Below are 14,688 nucleotides of genomic sequence, written 5' to 3' on the forward strand. Positions count from 1 at the left end.
TTGGAATGATATGGATTTCTGCACAAATTGGTCATAAAATGTGATCTGATCATCATTTAAGTCACAACAATTACAGTCTGCTTAAACTAATAACACACAAAGAATGAAATGTTGCCACGTTTTTATTGAACACACCATGTAAACATTCACAGTGCAGGTGGAAAAAGTATGTGAGCCCTTGGATTTAATAACTGGTTGAACCTCCTTTGGCAGCAATTACTTCAACCAAACGTTTCCTGTAGTTGCAGATCAGACGTGCACAACGGTCAGGAGTAATTCTTGACCATTCCTCTTTACAGAACTGTTTCAGTTCAGCAATATTCTTGGGATGTCTGGTGTGAATCGCTTTCTTGAGGTCATGCCCCAGCATCTCAAATCGGGTTGAGGTCAGGACTCTGACTGGGCCACTTCAGAAGGCGTATTTTCTTCTGTTAAAGCCATTCTGTTGTTGATTTACTTCTATGCTTTGGGTCATTGTCCTGTTGCAACACCCATCTTCTGTTGAGCTTCAGCTGGTAGACAGATGGCCTTAAGTTCTCCTGCAAAATGTCTTGCTAAACTTGGGAATTCATTTTTCCTTCGATGATAGCAATCCGTCCAGGCCCTGACGCAGCAAAGCAGCCCCAAACCATGATGCCCCCACCACCATACTTCACAGTTGGGATGAGTTTGCTGTGCCTCTTTTTTGCCACACAGTTTTGTGAGTTTCTTCGAAACAACTCAACTTTGGTTTCATCTGTCCACAGAATATTTTGCCAGTACTGCTGTGGAACATCCAGGCGCTCTTGTGCAAACTGTAAACGTGCAGCAATGTTTTGTTTGGACAGCAGTGGCTTTCCCCTGTGGTATCCTCCCATGAAATCCATTCTTGTTTAGTGTTTTATGTATTGTAGATTCGCAAACAGGGATGTTAGCATTTGCCAGTGACTTTTGTAAGTCTTTAGCTGACACTCTAGGATTCTTCTTCACTTCATTGAACAGTCTGTGCTCTTGCAGTCATCTTCACAGGACGCCCACTCCTAGGGAGAGTAGCAGCAGTGCTGAACTTTCTCCATTTATAGACAATTTGTCTTACCGTGGACTGATGAACAGCAAGGCTTTTGGAGATACTTTTATAACCCTTTCCAGCTTTATGCAAGTCAACAATTCTTAACCGTAGGTCTTCTGAGAGCTCTTTTGTGCGAGGCATCATTAACATCAGGCAATGCTTCTTGTGAAAAGCAAACCCAGAACTGGTGTGTGTTTTTTATAGGGCAGGGCAGCTGTAACCAACACCTCCAATCTCATCTCATTGATGACAGTTGGATGACATCTCACTCCAATTAGCTCTTGGAGATCTCAGTCTAGGGGTTCACATACTTTTTCCACCTGCACTGTGAATGTTTACATGGTGTATTCAATAAAAACATGGCAACATTTCATTCTTTGTGTGTGATTAGTTTAAGCAGACTGTGATTGTCTATTGTTGTGACTTAGATGATGATCAGATCACATTTTATGACCAATTTGTGCAGAAATCCATATCATTCCAAAGGGTTCACATACTTTTTCTTGCAGCTGTATGCAACTTTTGGGATATCAACCACACAGGAGTGCATTATTTTCAAAGAGTCTATTCTAAAAAGTTTTATCCAAAAAAAAAAAAAAATGCTAGAGGTTTACCAAGCAATGAGCAGTTTGTGCCTCTCCAGTAAATAATCACTGACATCAATAAATCTTTTTAGCAATTTGTAAGGCAGACATTCTTCACACTGACCACCACAATCTAAGAAAGCGCTTCTCAATTGACCCCCTTTTACACCTATAAATGCGGCTCTTCTCCGCTGACCACCAATATAAGGAAGCACTTCACTAACCACCAAAGTCCTTCCTCTTCTGACCACCAGTGTAAAGGGGCACGTCAATGACCAGCAATGTAAGGGGGCATTTTTTTTCCACTGACAATCAATGTAAGCAAACATGTCTTCCCTAATCACAATGTAAGAGAATACTACATTTTTCACTTTCTGCATTTCTTGGTTATTATTATTTTTATTATTAGTTGTAGTATAGAGCAGCCCTGCGTCTCAAAATATGCCAAGCACTTTCACCAGAGTCTAAAGGTGATGGTCACTGGAGAGACTCTCCACATTTTTCTTATTTTATCTTCAAAAGAAGACAGAGGATTGCTATTTACCCTGATCAAAGATAAATAAATCTAAGGGGTTAAGCTATCAGATCCATCCTAAACAGTCAATGGACTAAAAAGATGGTACCTGAGCCTCGGGAAGCAGATACGAGGTTTTGTCTGTAATTCTGTCCTTTTTAGGCGCTGGACTCTGGGATCCGGACCCTTGGAATATAAAACCCCAAAAGGTGCTCCGTGCAGGGTGCTCTACAGGTCTAAGGCCGTGGCCCCTCTTTATAGGGGACACAGTCCTTAAAGGTCACCAAGACCAAGCTCGCCGTGATGGGTGAAGATTGGATTTTTGTTTCAAAACAGAATCCTGCGGCAGAACTGGTGAGTCCATTTTAAAATATTTACTTATTAAGCAAACCTTAAAAAGGTAAAAATTGCTGGCATAATTGCAAATTGTAAATATTTTTTGCACTGTTCCTTTTTAAAAGATAACAGAGACCATGTGCCATATGTATCACTCCATGAGGTGGATGTTATGCTTACAAGTTACATCTTGTTATGGGATTGCTGCAAAGCTTGATTTAAATCATTGTTTCTTTGCGTTAATTGATTCACATCACGTTTACCCTGACCTGATTACCTCAAATAGTATCAGCTGTGACCAACAAGATTCAGTCTAAGCTGCTCTCACCCCATATGTTTGTTGTGTTCGCCCTGGCGCATAAGCGTCGTCATGTTAGTCTCTGCCTTGATCGCGTGTCTATGGCGTAGGCCTATTCGTGTGCGGGAATGTTCGCCTTTAAGTACAGTCGTAAACCGCGTGGTGGGCGTGTTCTAACGCAATTGGTGTGCATGTGGACGCCACGTATCACGCCGCACATTAAAGAATGGGTGAGTTCTGTAAGGAACTGTCTCCAACACACTAGCCTCTATCAAAGGCTGAAAGGGACACAGAGCAGTAGCAGCTGGGTTGCGTGAGTCACTGTGGGTTTATGTTACTAGCAAAAACAGGTCCTGTATCTGGGGATAATCAGTGCTGTGTGCACTAGCCTTGAGTACACTTCAAGATAGTACCCCAAGTTTGTCTTGCTTTAAAGCAGTCTCCCGGGGGGGGGATGGCACAGTTGGAAAAGGCACTGTGAATGGGCTGGCTTCCCTTTTCAGGGAGAACGCCTTTTTGGTGATGATCTGGATAAGTATATCCAAAAGGTCTCGGGGGGGGGGGGGGGGGGGTAGAGTACATTGCTACCCATAAAGAGGAAGAGCAAGCATCCTTCTTTCAAAATCCCCAGCACTCATAATACCAGTGCTTCTACTTTCAGACAGTGGCGACGGCCTCAGCCATCTGGATCCGGAACCAAGCCTTCAGGGCAGGGTCAGAAAAATCCCTGGGCCCAGAAATCAGCCAAGCCTTCTACTAAGCCCTCTCTGTGAAGGGGGGGGGGGGCTCTCAAAGGTTTGGGTGGAATTGATCCAGGACAACTGGGTTATCTCCACCATTTCACAGGGTGCGTAGCTTCATTCTAATGGTACCTAGGACGCACACAGCACACTACCCGGAAGCTCTGTGTCGCAAGCGGGCGGACCATCACTGGCGCCCACAATTGGCTTCCACGGTAGTGCTTTTGAGCGATCCCCTATACTAACAATCTAGTTAGCTATACCACCAACATTTTTTACACATTTTTTATACTTGTTGAATTTGTCATATGTTTTTTTACAATAAATATGGATCTTATTTTATACTACACCATGAGGAGTGCGATTTCTCTGTCTTAATATACCTACCAATAGGAGCAGCCAGGACCACCCGGACATGGACGGCTGGGACCCTGCTGGACATCCATCATATAAGCTCTACTGACCCACTTGTCGTAAGGCATTGTGGGTCAACACCATCTGGTGAGTTTGAGTTACCTACCTTATAGCACAGCAGCAAGGAGGGTGGCACCACCACTGCACTATTTTTTTGAAAACACCATCACAGAAGCTAGGAAACTTTGGAATATTTGGACACTTGTCACTTTATGATTTTTTACAAACCTTTTGCACTGGAATATTTATGAACTAAACTATTTGCATTCTTTTATATATATTTTCAACTTTATATATTATTTTACATTTTATTTTTTTTAAGATCAATTTTGATTCATTTCCTTGTCAATTGATTGCACAGTCACTATAATGCACTGTTAAAGCACTTTATAAGGGCGGATGCTGAAAAGGTATATGAATACCCATTATAGATAGATAAGCAGGTAAAGCTACCCATCACAGTTCAAAGAACTATTGTTTCTTTTTAGTTTTCTAGCATCACTCTTTGTGATTTGACACATCACCCAGCACATATTTTGTATCATTTTGTTTGTTTAGGATATGAGCTGTGAGTAATGAGCTGTGAGTAATACCATTATTACATTTATTTAAAAGGGAGTGGATGTTGGAACCCAGGAGGAATCTGCATTTGGCCGCAGTATTCTGCAGGTAGCGGTGTAATCCTTTTTTTGGGGTTAGATGGCGGTATTTTTTGGTGTCCCCCTCCCCTCAGATGCATTGCTTTGGGACATCCCACACATTATGATTTATGGCTCTGTGTACCGTGGTGTACGAAATGAAAAATTGATTTTTTAATACAGACTTACCTGTAAAATCCATTTCTTGAAGTACAACAGGGGATAGATCGGAGGTACTTCCTGTGTGGGAGGGGTTATATAGGGGGGCATCAATTCTGATTGGTTGCCAGAGTCCTTCACCCAAAGGTGTCTATATAACCCATACGTTATGATTTATGGCTCTGTGTACCGTGATGTACTTCAAGAAATAGATTAAAAAATCCATTTATTTATATTCGCACAGGTTCACTTTACTTCAACAATACATTACTAACTGTATGAGTGAAGAACACTACTTCTGTAATACCAGTTCATTAAAGCAAATCATTTTATATTACATCTCTGCTTTTCATGTGCTTCCCAGATTTGAAAAGCAAAAATGTACTAAACAAACATTGATTATTGTTCTCTTATACGCTTTCCAAATTTTTAGAGGGCTTCTGTTGTCTTTAAGAGCCGGTTCACACTGAGGTGATCCCACTTCGAGGGGCGACCTGTGAAGTCGCCGCGCGACTTGCAGGGACTTCACATAATGGAAGTCTATGCAAATCGCTCCCAGGTCGCCCCAAAGTAGTACAGGACCCTTTTTCTAAGTCGGAGCGACTTGTGTCATTCCTATTAGAACGGGTCCTGTACTACTCAATGGCGAGCGACTGACCGCAACTTGTCAGGCTGACAAGTCGCTCTAGTCTGAACAGGGTCTAAATGTTTGACCTCTAAAAATGGATGAAATTCACATGCTAAAATATTTGGGTTACACAATGCTTTACTGTGCAAATCAAACAAAATCAGTCAAAAAGAAATTGTTTGCAAAATAATGCAAAAAAGCAGCCGCATGCCTTTTTTCCCCTTAGTGATGACTAATCTATCCAGCCATGTCAAGGGGAAGGTACAGGATTTCTACAATGTACCTGTTCAGAGTAAATGTAACCTGCTACAAATCAGCAATAGGACAAAACATATAGCACATTATTAAAATGATTAGTAGATCAAGGGATTAAAGAAGCTGTACATGTTTGTATGATTTTAAATTCTCAAAAATGGCCTTGTCCCTGCCTACATCAAGAGCCTGCCTAAGGGCAGCCTCACCGACCAACAGGAAAGCTCAGGAGGCATCAAAACTAGGAAAAACTGAATTTTTGTAAAATCTTACCGTAAAATTCCTTTCTCTGAGTCCTCCGATAGTCGCCACCCACTCATACAGTCTTCACCAATGGGGTATTGACTTCCTCTCCACAGGAGTAGCTAGGCATAAGACTTGTTAAAAACAAAGCATTTACATAGACACACCCATGGGGGCTGTCCCACTGGTCCAATACCCCCCCTGCAATCAGCCATCCCAACTCAGTTTGGTAGCAAGCAGTTAAGTGTATAAGAACCCCAAAAGAGGGGTGGGGGCGGCGACTGTCAGAGGACTCAGAGAAAGGAATTTTACGGTAAGATTTTACAAAAATTCAGTTTTCTCTTACGTCCTCCGACAGTCGCCGCCCACTCATACAGTCTTCACCAATGGGGATGTCCCAAAGCAGTGTACACGAGGGGTGGGAAACGTAACCATCGGAAAAGGCAACGCAGTACCCACATCAGAGAAAGGAACCTTACAAGAACAGCAAGGTAACCTTCTGGGTAACAAAAAAGCTCAACAGAAGCAACAACCCAGGAATGCAAATAACCAAAGGGGCAAACAACCCCAACAGCCAGGGACACGCAACAAAACCAGGGTCCCCTACTGTACTGCCGCACAGAGAACTTTGCGGCCAAAGGAGGCATCAGCTGACGCCAGAACATCAATTTTGTAGAATTTGGAAAAGGTGTGCACTGACGACCAAGTCGCAGCCTTGCACACCTGGGCCACCGAGGCCTGATGCCAGAAGGCCCAGGACGCACTCACCGACCTGGTAGAGTGCGCCTTGACAGGGAAGGGCGGAGCCTGTTCTTTCAACGAATAGGCCTGTACAATTGTCTGTCTGAGCCATTTTGAAATGGTCGCCGCAGACGCAGCCATACCCTTCCGAGGTCCCTCAGGAAGGACAAAGAGAGAATCTGATTTTCGAAAGGATTCAGTCGACGACAGGTAAACCCTGATCGCCCTGACAACATCCAAAGAATGCAAGGCAACCTCCTAAGGATGCTTAGGATTCGCACAGAGCGAAGGTAAAACAATGTCCTCATTGAGGTTAAAATCCGAAACCACCTTTGGAAGAAAGGACGGGTTAGGTCGCAAGACCACCTTATCCCTATGAACCACCAGGTAAGGGGAGCGGCAAGACAACGCCGCCAACTCCGACACTTTGCGAGCAGAAGTGATAACTACCAGAAAGGCAACCTTTTTAGATAGCAGAGGTAACGAAATTTCCCTACTGTTTTTTTTAAACGGGGAACGTTGTAACACGGACAGAACCAAGTTCAAGTCCCATGGAGGTAAGGGCTCCCTTCTAGGAGGGGCCAATTGACGCACACCTTGGATGAAGGTGCGAATCAAGGAATTAGATGTCACAGGGCGCTGGAAAAGAACAGCCAGTGCAGATACCTGGCCCTTAATCGTGGCCAACGCAAGGCGCTGGTCCACACCAGACTGGAGGAAAGACAACACTCTCGCCACCGAGTATGAACGAGGAGAGAAGCCCCTGGACTCACACCAGGCAAAATAAGCTTTCTTTGTACGGTAATAAATCTTACCAGACGAGGCTTTTCTAGCCTTGATTAAAGTAGGAATGACCTCTGAGGAGAGACCCCTGTCTCTCAGGACCTGGCTTTCAACAGCCATGCCGTTAAAGCCAGCGACTGTAAAGCAGGATGGAAGATCGGTCCCTGAGACAGTAGATCTTCTCGCATCGGCAGCCGCCATGGAGGCTCCAAGGCCAGGTGAACGATGTCCGCGTACCAGGACCGGTGTGGCCAGTCTGGCGCCACCAGAATCACCAGTGTTTGTTCCTGGACAACAACTGAATCGGAGGAAAGGCATATAACAGATGATACTGATGCCAAGGCACCACCAGCGCATCCGAGGCGTCTGCCAGAGGATCGCGCGTTCTTGCCACGAACCTTTCCACCTTGTCGTTTAGCCGAGACTCGAACAGATCCACATCCGGGGATCCCCATTTCGCACACAGCATTTGAAATACCTCCGGATGCAGGGACCATTCCCCCTGGTCCAGGGTATGGTGGCTCAGATAAATCGGCCTGCCAATTCTCTACACCTGGAATGTGAACTGCCGATATCGCCGGGACATGAGTCTCAGCCCAAGACAGAATACTGGTCACTTCCTGGGCCGCCCGGGCACTCCTGATGCCCTCTTGGTGATTGATGTAAGCCACCGCAGTGGCATTGTCCGTCTGCACCCGTACAGGACGGCCCCTAAAAAGGTTTTAACATGGAACCTGCCACCATGTAAGCATGGCGGGCAAGTGATTCCAGCCTGCTATCCGTAGGATCTCTAAATACCGGAGAATCTTCGTTGGGTACCAGAGTAGCCTTGTTCAATCTGGCCACAGTGTGATCCACTTGAGGAGCCACAGACCAGCGCGAAACCGTAGGAGACGCAAAAGGGTAAAGAAGTTGAAACCTTTTTGGCACCGTGAAGGTGTGTTTTCACTGTGTGATGAAACTCAGCGGGGCAAGGAAAAACCTGCGCCGTCTTGCGGGTCCTGTGAGCACCAAAAGAGGACACAATGCCCGAAGGATTGGGCTCATCCTCTAAATGTAATGTTTCTTTCACGGCAAGAATCAGCGCATCGATAGCTGCGCGTTCTTCAGGCGTCCGGGGGGGGGAATCATCCACCCCTGCAACCTCCGCCTCCCCCTCAGACTGAGAAGAGCGAGACCCTTCAAGGGGCACGCTACCTACAGCAACCATGTCACATTCAGAATCAGAAGAAAAAGAAATCCTAGGCCTTTTTCTAGCAGCACGTTCAGTCATCAGCACATCCATTTTGGACACCAAAGTCGCCATTAGAGCAGACAAATTAGTCAGGGCAGTGGATTCAGAGGAACCTGAATCCCCCACCAAAGCTGGAGGGAATTTGCTGTCCTGGGATTCCATTTTTTTTTTTTTTGGTACTGGCTCTTTAAGCGCGCCGCAGACCCCCGCAGCACACCGCTACAATGACTGTGGAACACAGACCCCCCCCCCCGCAGGGACAAACTGAAAGCCAGGAAGATTGTACAAGGGAGGAAAAGAAGGACAGCAGAACAGAGCCCCACAAGTATGTTACCACTGCAGTCGGTCGCCCTGAGTGAAAGAAGGAAGTGATGTCACCGCCAGAGACTGAACTGAGGCTGTAGGCTAAGGAAAAATGGTTGCCTATAGAGAGTAATGGAAACTCCTCCTATATCTACTTGATAGAGGACACCAATAGAGTACAGGTGTGTGTGGGGGATGGGATGCTCAACCTCAGAAGTCTGGTCAGACCGAATACATAATAAACAAGCAAAAAATTGGGGGAGCAAACCCTGAACATGTATAGGATATAGGAGGAGTCCCCTGCAGTGCATTAGCACACCTTCCCAGCAAGGAGTGTTGTCTCCAAGGGTACGAGAGGCTGGATTCACCCCTTTTTTATGGATATTGTAGGACCCACTGATAATGGGGTACTTTGACGCAGTGGTGGGCTTGAGCACGATATGGCCATATGGTGGAACTAAATCCCCATTTTTATTTATGGATTGTCTCCATATTTGATAGTCATTTCTTTTGCATGGTTGCGCTATTCTTTTTTAATATTAATTTATTTTGACCACTGAAATGAATAAATGTTTAAGAGCTAAATGCACCTAGCGCTTTTGACCTGTTTGGTCATGTTATCTCCCTAAACACTTCCCCATAAACACGATTTTGATGCTTTCAGATTTCTGCCCCTAAATGCCTGTAAATGACTATGTGTGCATGAACACTTAAACCGGCCATAGGCTGATAGAAATTCAGCTGGTTCAGCAGGAGCAGGCTGAATTTCAATCCATCTATGGGTATGTTGGTTATACTAAAGTCGATCCATCAAACGGCTTCAGTACAACCAGCCTGTTGGGGCTTTTTTGCACCTGATCATTGCTGGAGGCTATAGCCGTGGGGAAGGCTCCCTGCCGACAGAACACAATAGCAATGCAGGAGGGATTCCCCCATCAACACAGACTGTTGACGAAAAAATAAAAAGTCTATAATAAGCCCTTTCCAAATACTACTATCTAAGTCAAGGTTTGAATATTCTGTGTAAACAAATTCTGGATTGGTGTTTCCTTATTCAAACACTGCAAAGAAAGTATATTTCCTAAATTTGTCTTAACCTCACTTTCTCTGAAAACGCAAGTAACTTCAAATTACTAGAAAGGAGACATTGCGGATAGATTACCAGCATACCAATAGCTGCCTTTTATGAAGCTTTATTTCAGTGGTGCCCAACAAGTGACCCGCTAGTGCAACCTGCTATGCTCCAGGACCTATAATCAGGTCTGCAGCACAGAGGGCTGCACGCTGGGAGAAAGTCGCTCTGGGGATCTGGCACTGCAGGAGGGCTGCCCAGTGCTGTGCAGCGTTTAGTAATTTCACAAGTCTAGTTAAATGTGGCTGCTAATATAAACTCTTCTCTCTTATGGAAAGAGCAGTGCTATTCAACAATACATATCGCTACATTGTGGGATGTGCTCTGTGTGATGATGGCTCCTGACTAGACAGTGATAATGTCAATTATACACCATTGTTACACAAAGCACATCCCAGAGTGATTGAAGAGGTTTTGTGAAATAGTGGGGCTCCAGGTAGCAAGAGATGAACGTTTAGGTCAAAAGCTATAGCCCACAGAGTACCAGTGGTTTACCTTGAGAGGCAGACAAAGTGGTTCCTAAATGCTCCAGAATACTGCTCAAATAACACCTACCTAGCTACCTATTAACATTGCATTGCTGTGCCCATTGTGCCATTAATTTTGAATGGCACCCAATGCACTGAGGCAATGGACCTGCATTGTAGCATGCTACAAGGCATGGTAGTGCATTATGATTTAAAAAAAAAATAAAATGGTGCCTTTTTAAGCATGCTATAGTATATTGGCAGCCTTTTAATTTTAAATGAACTGCCTTAACGCAGTGCATGCAATTTAATGCACTGTAAAGGAGTAAATGGGCTAAAATTAAATGCAGCGCACGCCACAGCTATATTCATAATGGTGCTCTATAGGGCGGATGCCTTGACTTCTACTGAAACAGTACTGAAACAGACTTCTACTGAAACAGTACATTGGAGATGCTCTTCGAAATTAATAGCACTTCAACATGCGTATAGCAAGCTTTACCAAGCATTTTTTTTTAGTTTATTGTGTTTTATTACAATACAAAAAATGTATAAAGGCACTTAATGTTATGGTAATTTTTCCAGGTGTGTTGCAATGCACCAATTGCAAAGGTGTGCCTAGGAATCCCCACTCCTCAAGATTGACACCCGCCTAGCAAGGCATTTTAATATTTGTAGAACTCCTTCCAAAAGCCAGCCCAGCGCTTGAATCAGGGCTGAGGACTCTTGAGAGGGGTACTAAGACAGGATGCGGTGACATTTTCAGAAAGCTGCTAGCATCTCCCACCAGTCATGATCTGCACTGCATAGAGAAGCACAAGTGATGTCATGAAAACAAAAAGGGTTTTATTTAAAAATGTCATTAGCATGTTGATGAAAGGGGCAAAGGAAAAACCAGGGAAGGCAAAAGTTAAGTGGATTGATCTTCAGTTTTAGTCAGATTATTGCCAAACTGAAAATTTATAGTTACAGAATCAATATTTTGCACAGATACATGAGCCCCAGTGGCACAGGCTTATTCTCATTTTTATTCAGCACTCCACATCTCATGTCCCACAGTGGTGTGTATGAACATTGTACCAACAAGAAAATGTCTTGTTTTTTTAAGCCACGGTCTGTAGAATTAGTTGGCGATAACTGGTTGCAAGGGGCAACAATAATTTTTGATAGCATATATTTTATCTCCACAAGCCCAACTTTGTTCTTTCATGTCTTTTGCACACAATTTTACTTACCTAGCATTCGAATGTACAAGGCAGTTTGGTCAGAGCTGTCATAGGATATTGCCCCACGTCTCTGCAAGAGAAAAAAAACCCAGAAACATTAATTGACCAAGTTAATCTGTAAAAGTAATAAACAATTGTATAAGAGCCGGTTCACACTACCGCGACCTCTAAATCGCCTCATAAGGGGCGACTTTCAGCGCGACTTCAGCGCGATTTGTGAATTATTTTAAGCGACTTATGATAGACGACTTTGTATTTGGCCAATTTACTCATTGCCCACCAAAAAAAAGTTTGTAAAAATTGTCGTTTTTGATAGAGAGCCAATTATTGAAAAAAATTGTAAAAAAAAAAAAAAAATTAGATTTCTTTGGATTAATTAGTGTCTGGGGGGGTCTAAAAAGTTTACCTGTTAAATTTCAGCTCTGTAGCATGTCCAGAACCAGAAAAAAAGATAATTTTTCTTAGAATTATTATTAGAGCAGGGATGGGGCTCCGCTCCTTTTACACCTGGGCGTTTTTGTTTTAGGCGTTTATTGGGCATTTTTTGGGCGTCTTTGGAGGCAGGCATGACATCTGAACTTCTGTATAGGGGTATATATACACATATAGGTGTGAAAGGAGCATAACCCTATCCCTGCGCTACTGAAATTATTTGCAGGGATGGTGTTACCCTCCTTTCACACCTATATATGTGTGTGTATATATACATATATGTACGTGTGTGCGTGTGTATATATATATATATATATATATATATATATATATCCCTATACAGAAGTTCAGATGTCATGCCTGCCTCCAAAGACACCCAAAAAATGCCCAATAAACGCCTAAAACAAAAACGCCCAGGTGTAAAAGGAGCAGAGCCCCATCCCTGCTCTACTAATTCTAAGAAAAATTATCTTTTTCCTATGGCGGTCATGCTGACATGGATGAGTTCTGTCACCCTGGCATAAAAGGAGCGGAGCCCCATCCCTGCTCTACTAATAATTCTAAGAAAAATGTTTTCTTATGGCGGTCACCCTAACATGGATGAGTTCTATCACCCTGGTATAGCAGTCAGAGTCAGTTCACCCTTAACTACACTACAGTCACCCTGACACTTAACACTTTCCCTACAGAAACTAGATTATTGAATCTAACTATAGTGGTATATAGTACGCTAACTACACTGCATATCCCTTTCCTCACACTAAGTGTCCACCAGTGCCACGTATCAGTGCCACGAATCAGTGTCCACCAGTGCCACGTATCAGTGCCACGTATCAGTACCACGAATCAGTGTCCACCAGTGCCACGTAGCAGTGCCACGATTCAGTGTCCACCAGTGCCACAAATCAGTGCCACGAATCACTTGAATCTAACTATAGTGGTATATAGTACGCTAACTACACTGCATATCCCTTTCCTCACACTAAGCATCCACCAGTGCCACGAATCAGTGACCACCAGTGCCACGTATCAGTGCCACGAATCAGTGTCCACCAGTGCCACGTATCAGTGCCACGTATCAGTACCACGAATCAGTGTCCACCAGTGCCACGTAGCAGTGCCACAAATCAAGTGTCCACCAGTGCCACGATTCAGTGTCCACCAGTGCCACAAATCAGTGCCACGAATCACTTGAATCTAACTATAGTGGTATATAGTACGCTAACTACACTGCATATCCCTTTCCTCACACTAAGTGTTCACCAGTGCCACGTATCAGTGACCATCAGTGCCACGAATCAGTGTCCACCAGTGGCACGTATCAGTGCCACGTATCAGTGTCCACCAGTGCCACGTAGCAGTGCCACGAATCAAGTGTCCACCAGTGCCACGTATCAGTGCCACGATTCAGTGTCCACCAGTGCCACAAATCAGTATCTATCAGTGCCACGAATCAGTGTCCACCAGTGCCATGTATCAGTGCCATGAATCAGTGTCCACCAGTGCCACGAATCAGTGTCCACCAGTGCCACGAATCAGTGTCCACCAGTGCCACGAATCAGTGTCCACCAGTGCCACGAATCAGTGTCCACCAGTGCCACGAATCAGTGCCATGAATCAGTGTCCAGCAGTGCCACGAATCAGTGCCACGAATCACTTGAATCTAACTATAGTGGTATATAGTACGCTAACTACACTGCATATCCCTTTCCTCACACTAAGTGTCCACCAGTGCCACGTATCAGTGACCATCAGTGCCACGAATCAGTGTCCACCAGTGCCACGTATCAGTGCCACGTATCAGTGTCCACCAGTGCCACGTAGCAGTGCCACGAATCAAGTGTCCACCAGTGCCACGTATCAGTGCCACGATTCAGTGTCCACCAGTGCCACAAATCAGTATCCACCATTGCCACGTATCAGTGCCACGAATCAGTGTCCACCAGTGCCATGTATCAGTGCCATGAATCAGTGTCCACCAGTGCCACGAATCAGTGTCCAGCAGTGCCACGAATCAGTGTCCAGCAGTGCCACGAATCAGTGTCCACCAGTGCAACTCACACAGACCAGGCAGAGATAATGGTATATAGGAACTGTAGGCATGGCTGCAATGTGGGGAATGCCTGGTTAATTTTGCTTCTCCTTCATGCAAAGTCGGATCACAAGTCGCTTCAAATAAGATAAGGATCCGACTTGGAGGCAACTCCCATTGAAGTCTATTGGGACAAGTGGGATACAAGTCGCCTCAAAGTAGTACAGGACCCTTTTCTGAAGTCGGAGCGACTTCAGTAGTGCCAATTAAGACGGCTCTCATTGATTTACACTGCTTTTGTTATGTCAAGCGACTTGGGGCGACTTGAGGGCACACAAGTCGCCTCACAAGTCGCGGCAGTGTGAATGGACTCTGAAAATAACAGCAAAAAAACAAGACCAGAGACAAACATTAGATAAATTAAATAGATTTATAAAAACTATGCTCTCCAGTTTTTTACGAAGCAAGTTAAAACCCAATTCCA

At 44.4% G+C, this 14,688-nt stretch overlaps 1 protein-coding gene across 4 annotated transcripts in view; it reads right to left on the reverse strand.

Moving 5' to 3' along the window:
* Positions 1 to 14,688, reverse strand: part of PDE7A (phosphodiesterase 7A) — a 256,033-nt gene that overhangs the window by 126,531 nt on the left and 114,814 nt on the right. For all 4 annotated transcript variants that reach the window (XM_082259748.1, XM_082259747.1, XM_082259749.1 and 1 more), the window contains exon 2: positions 11,750 to 11,810. In XM_082259748.1, the coding sequence (XP_082115874.1) occupies positions 11,750 to 11,810 (61 nt within the window). The remainder of the gene's footprint in view (positions 1 to 11,749; positions 11,811 to 14,688) is intronic.

The sequence above is a fragment of the Pelophylax lessonae genome, assembly GCF_965119305.1.
Source record: "Pelophylax lessonae genome assembly, chromosome: 5".
Classification (NCBI taxonomy): Eukaryota; Metazoa; Chordata; class Amphibia; order Anura; family Ranidae; genus Pelophylax; species Pelophylax lessonae.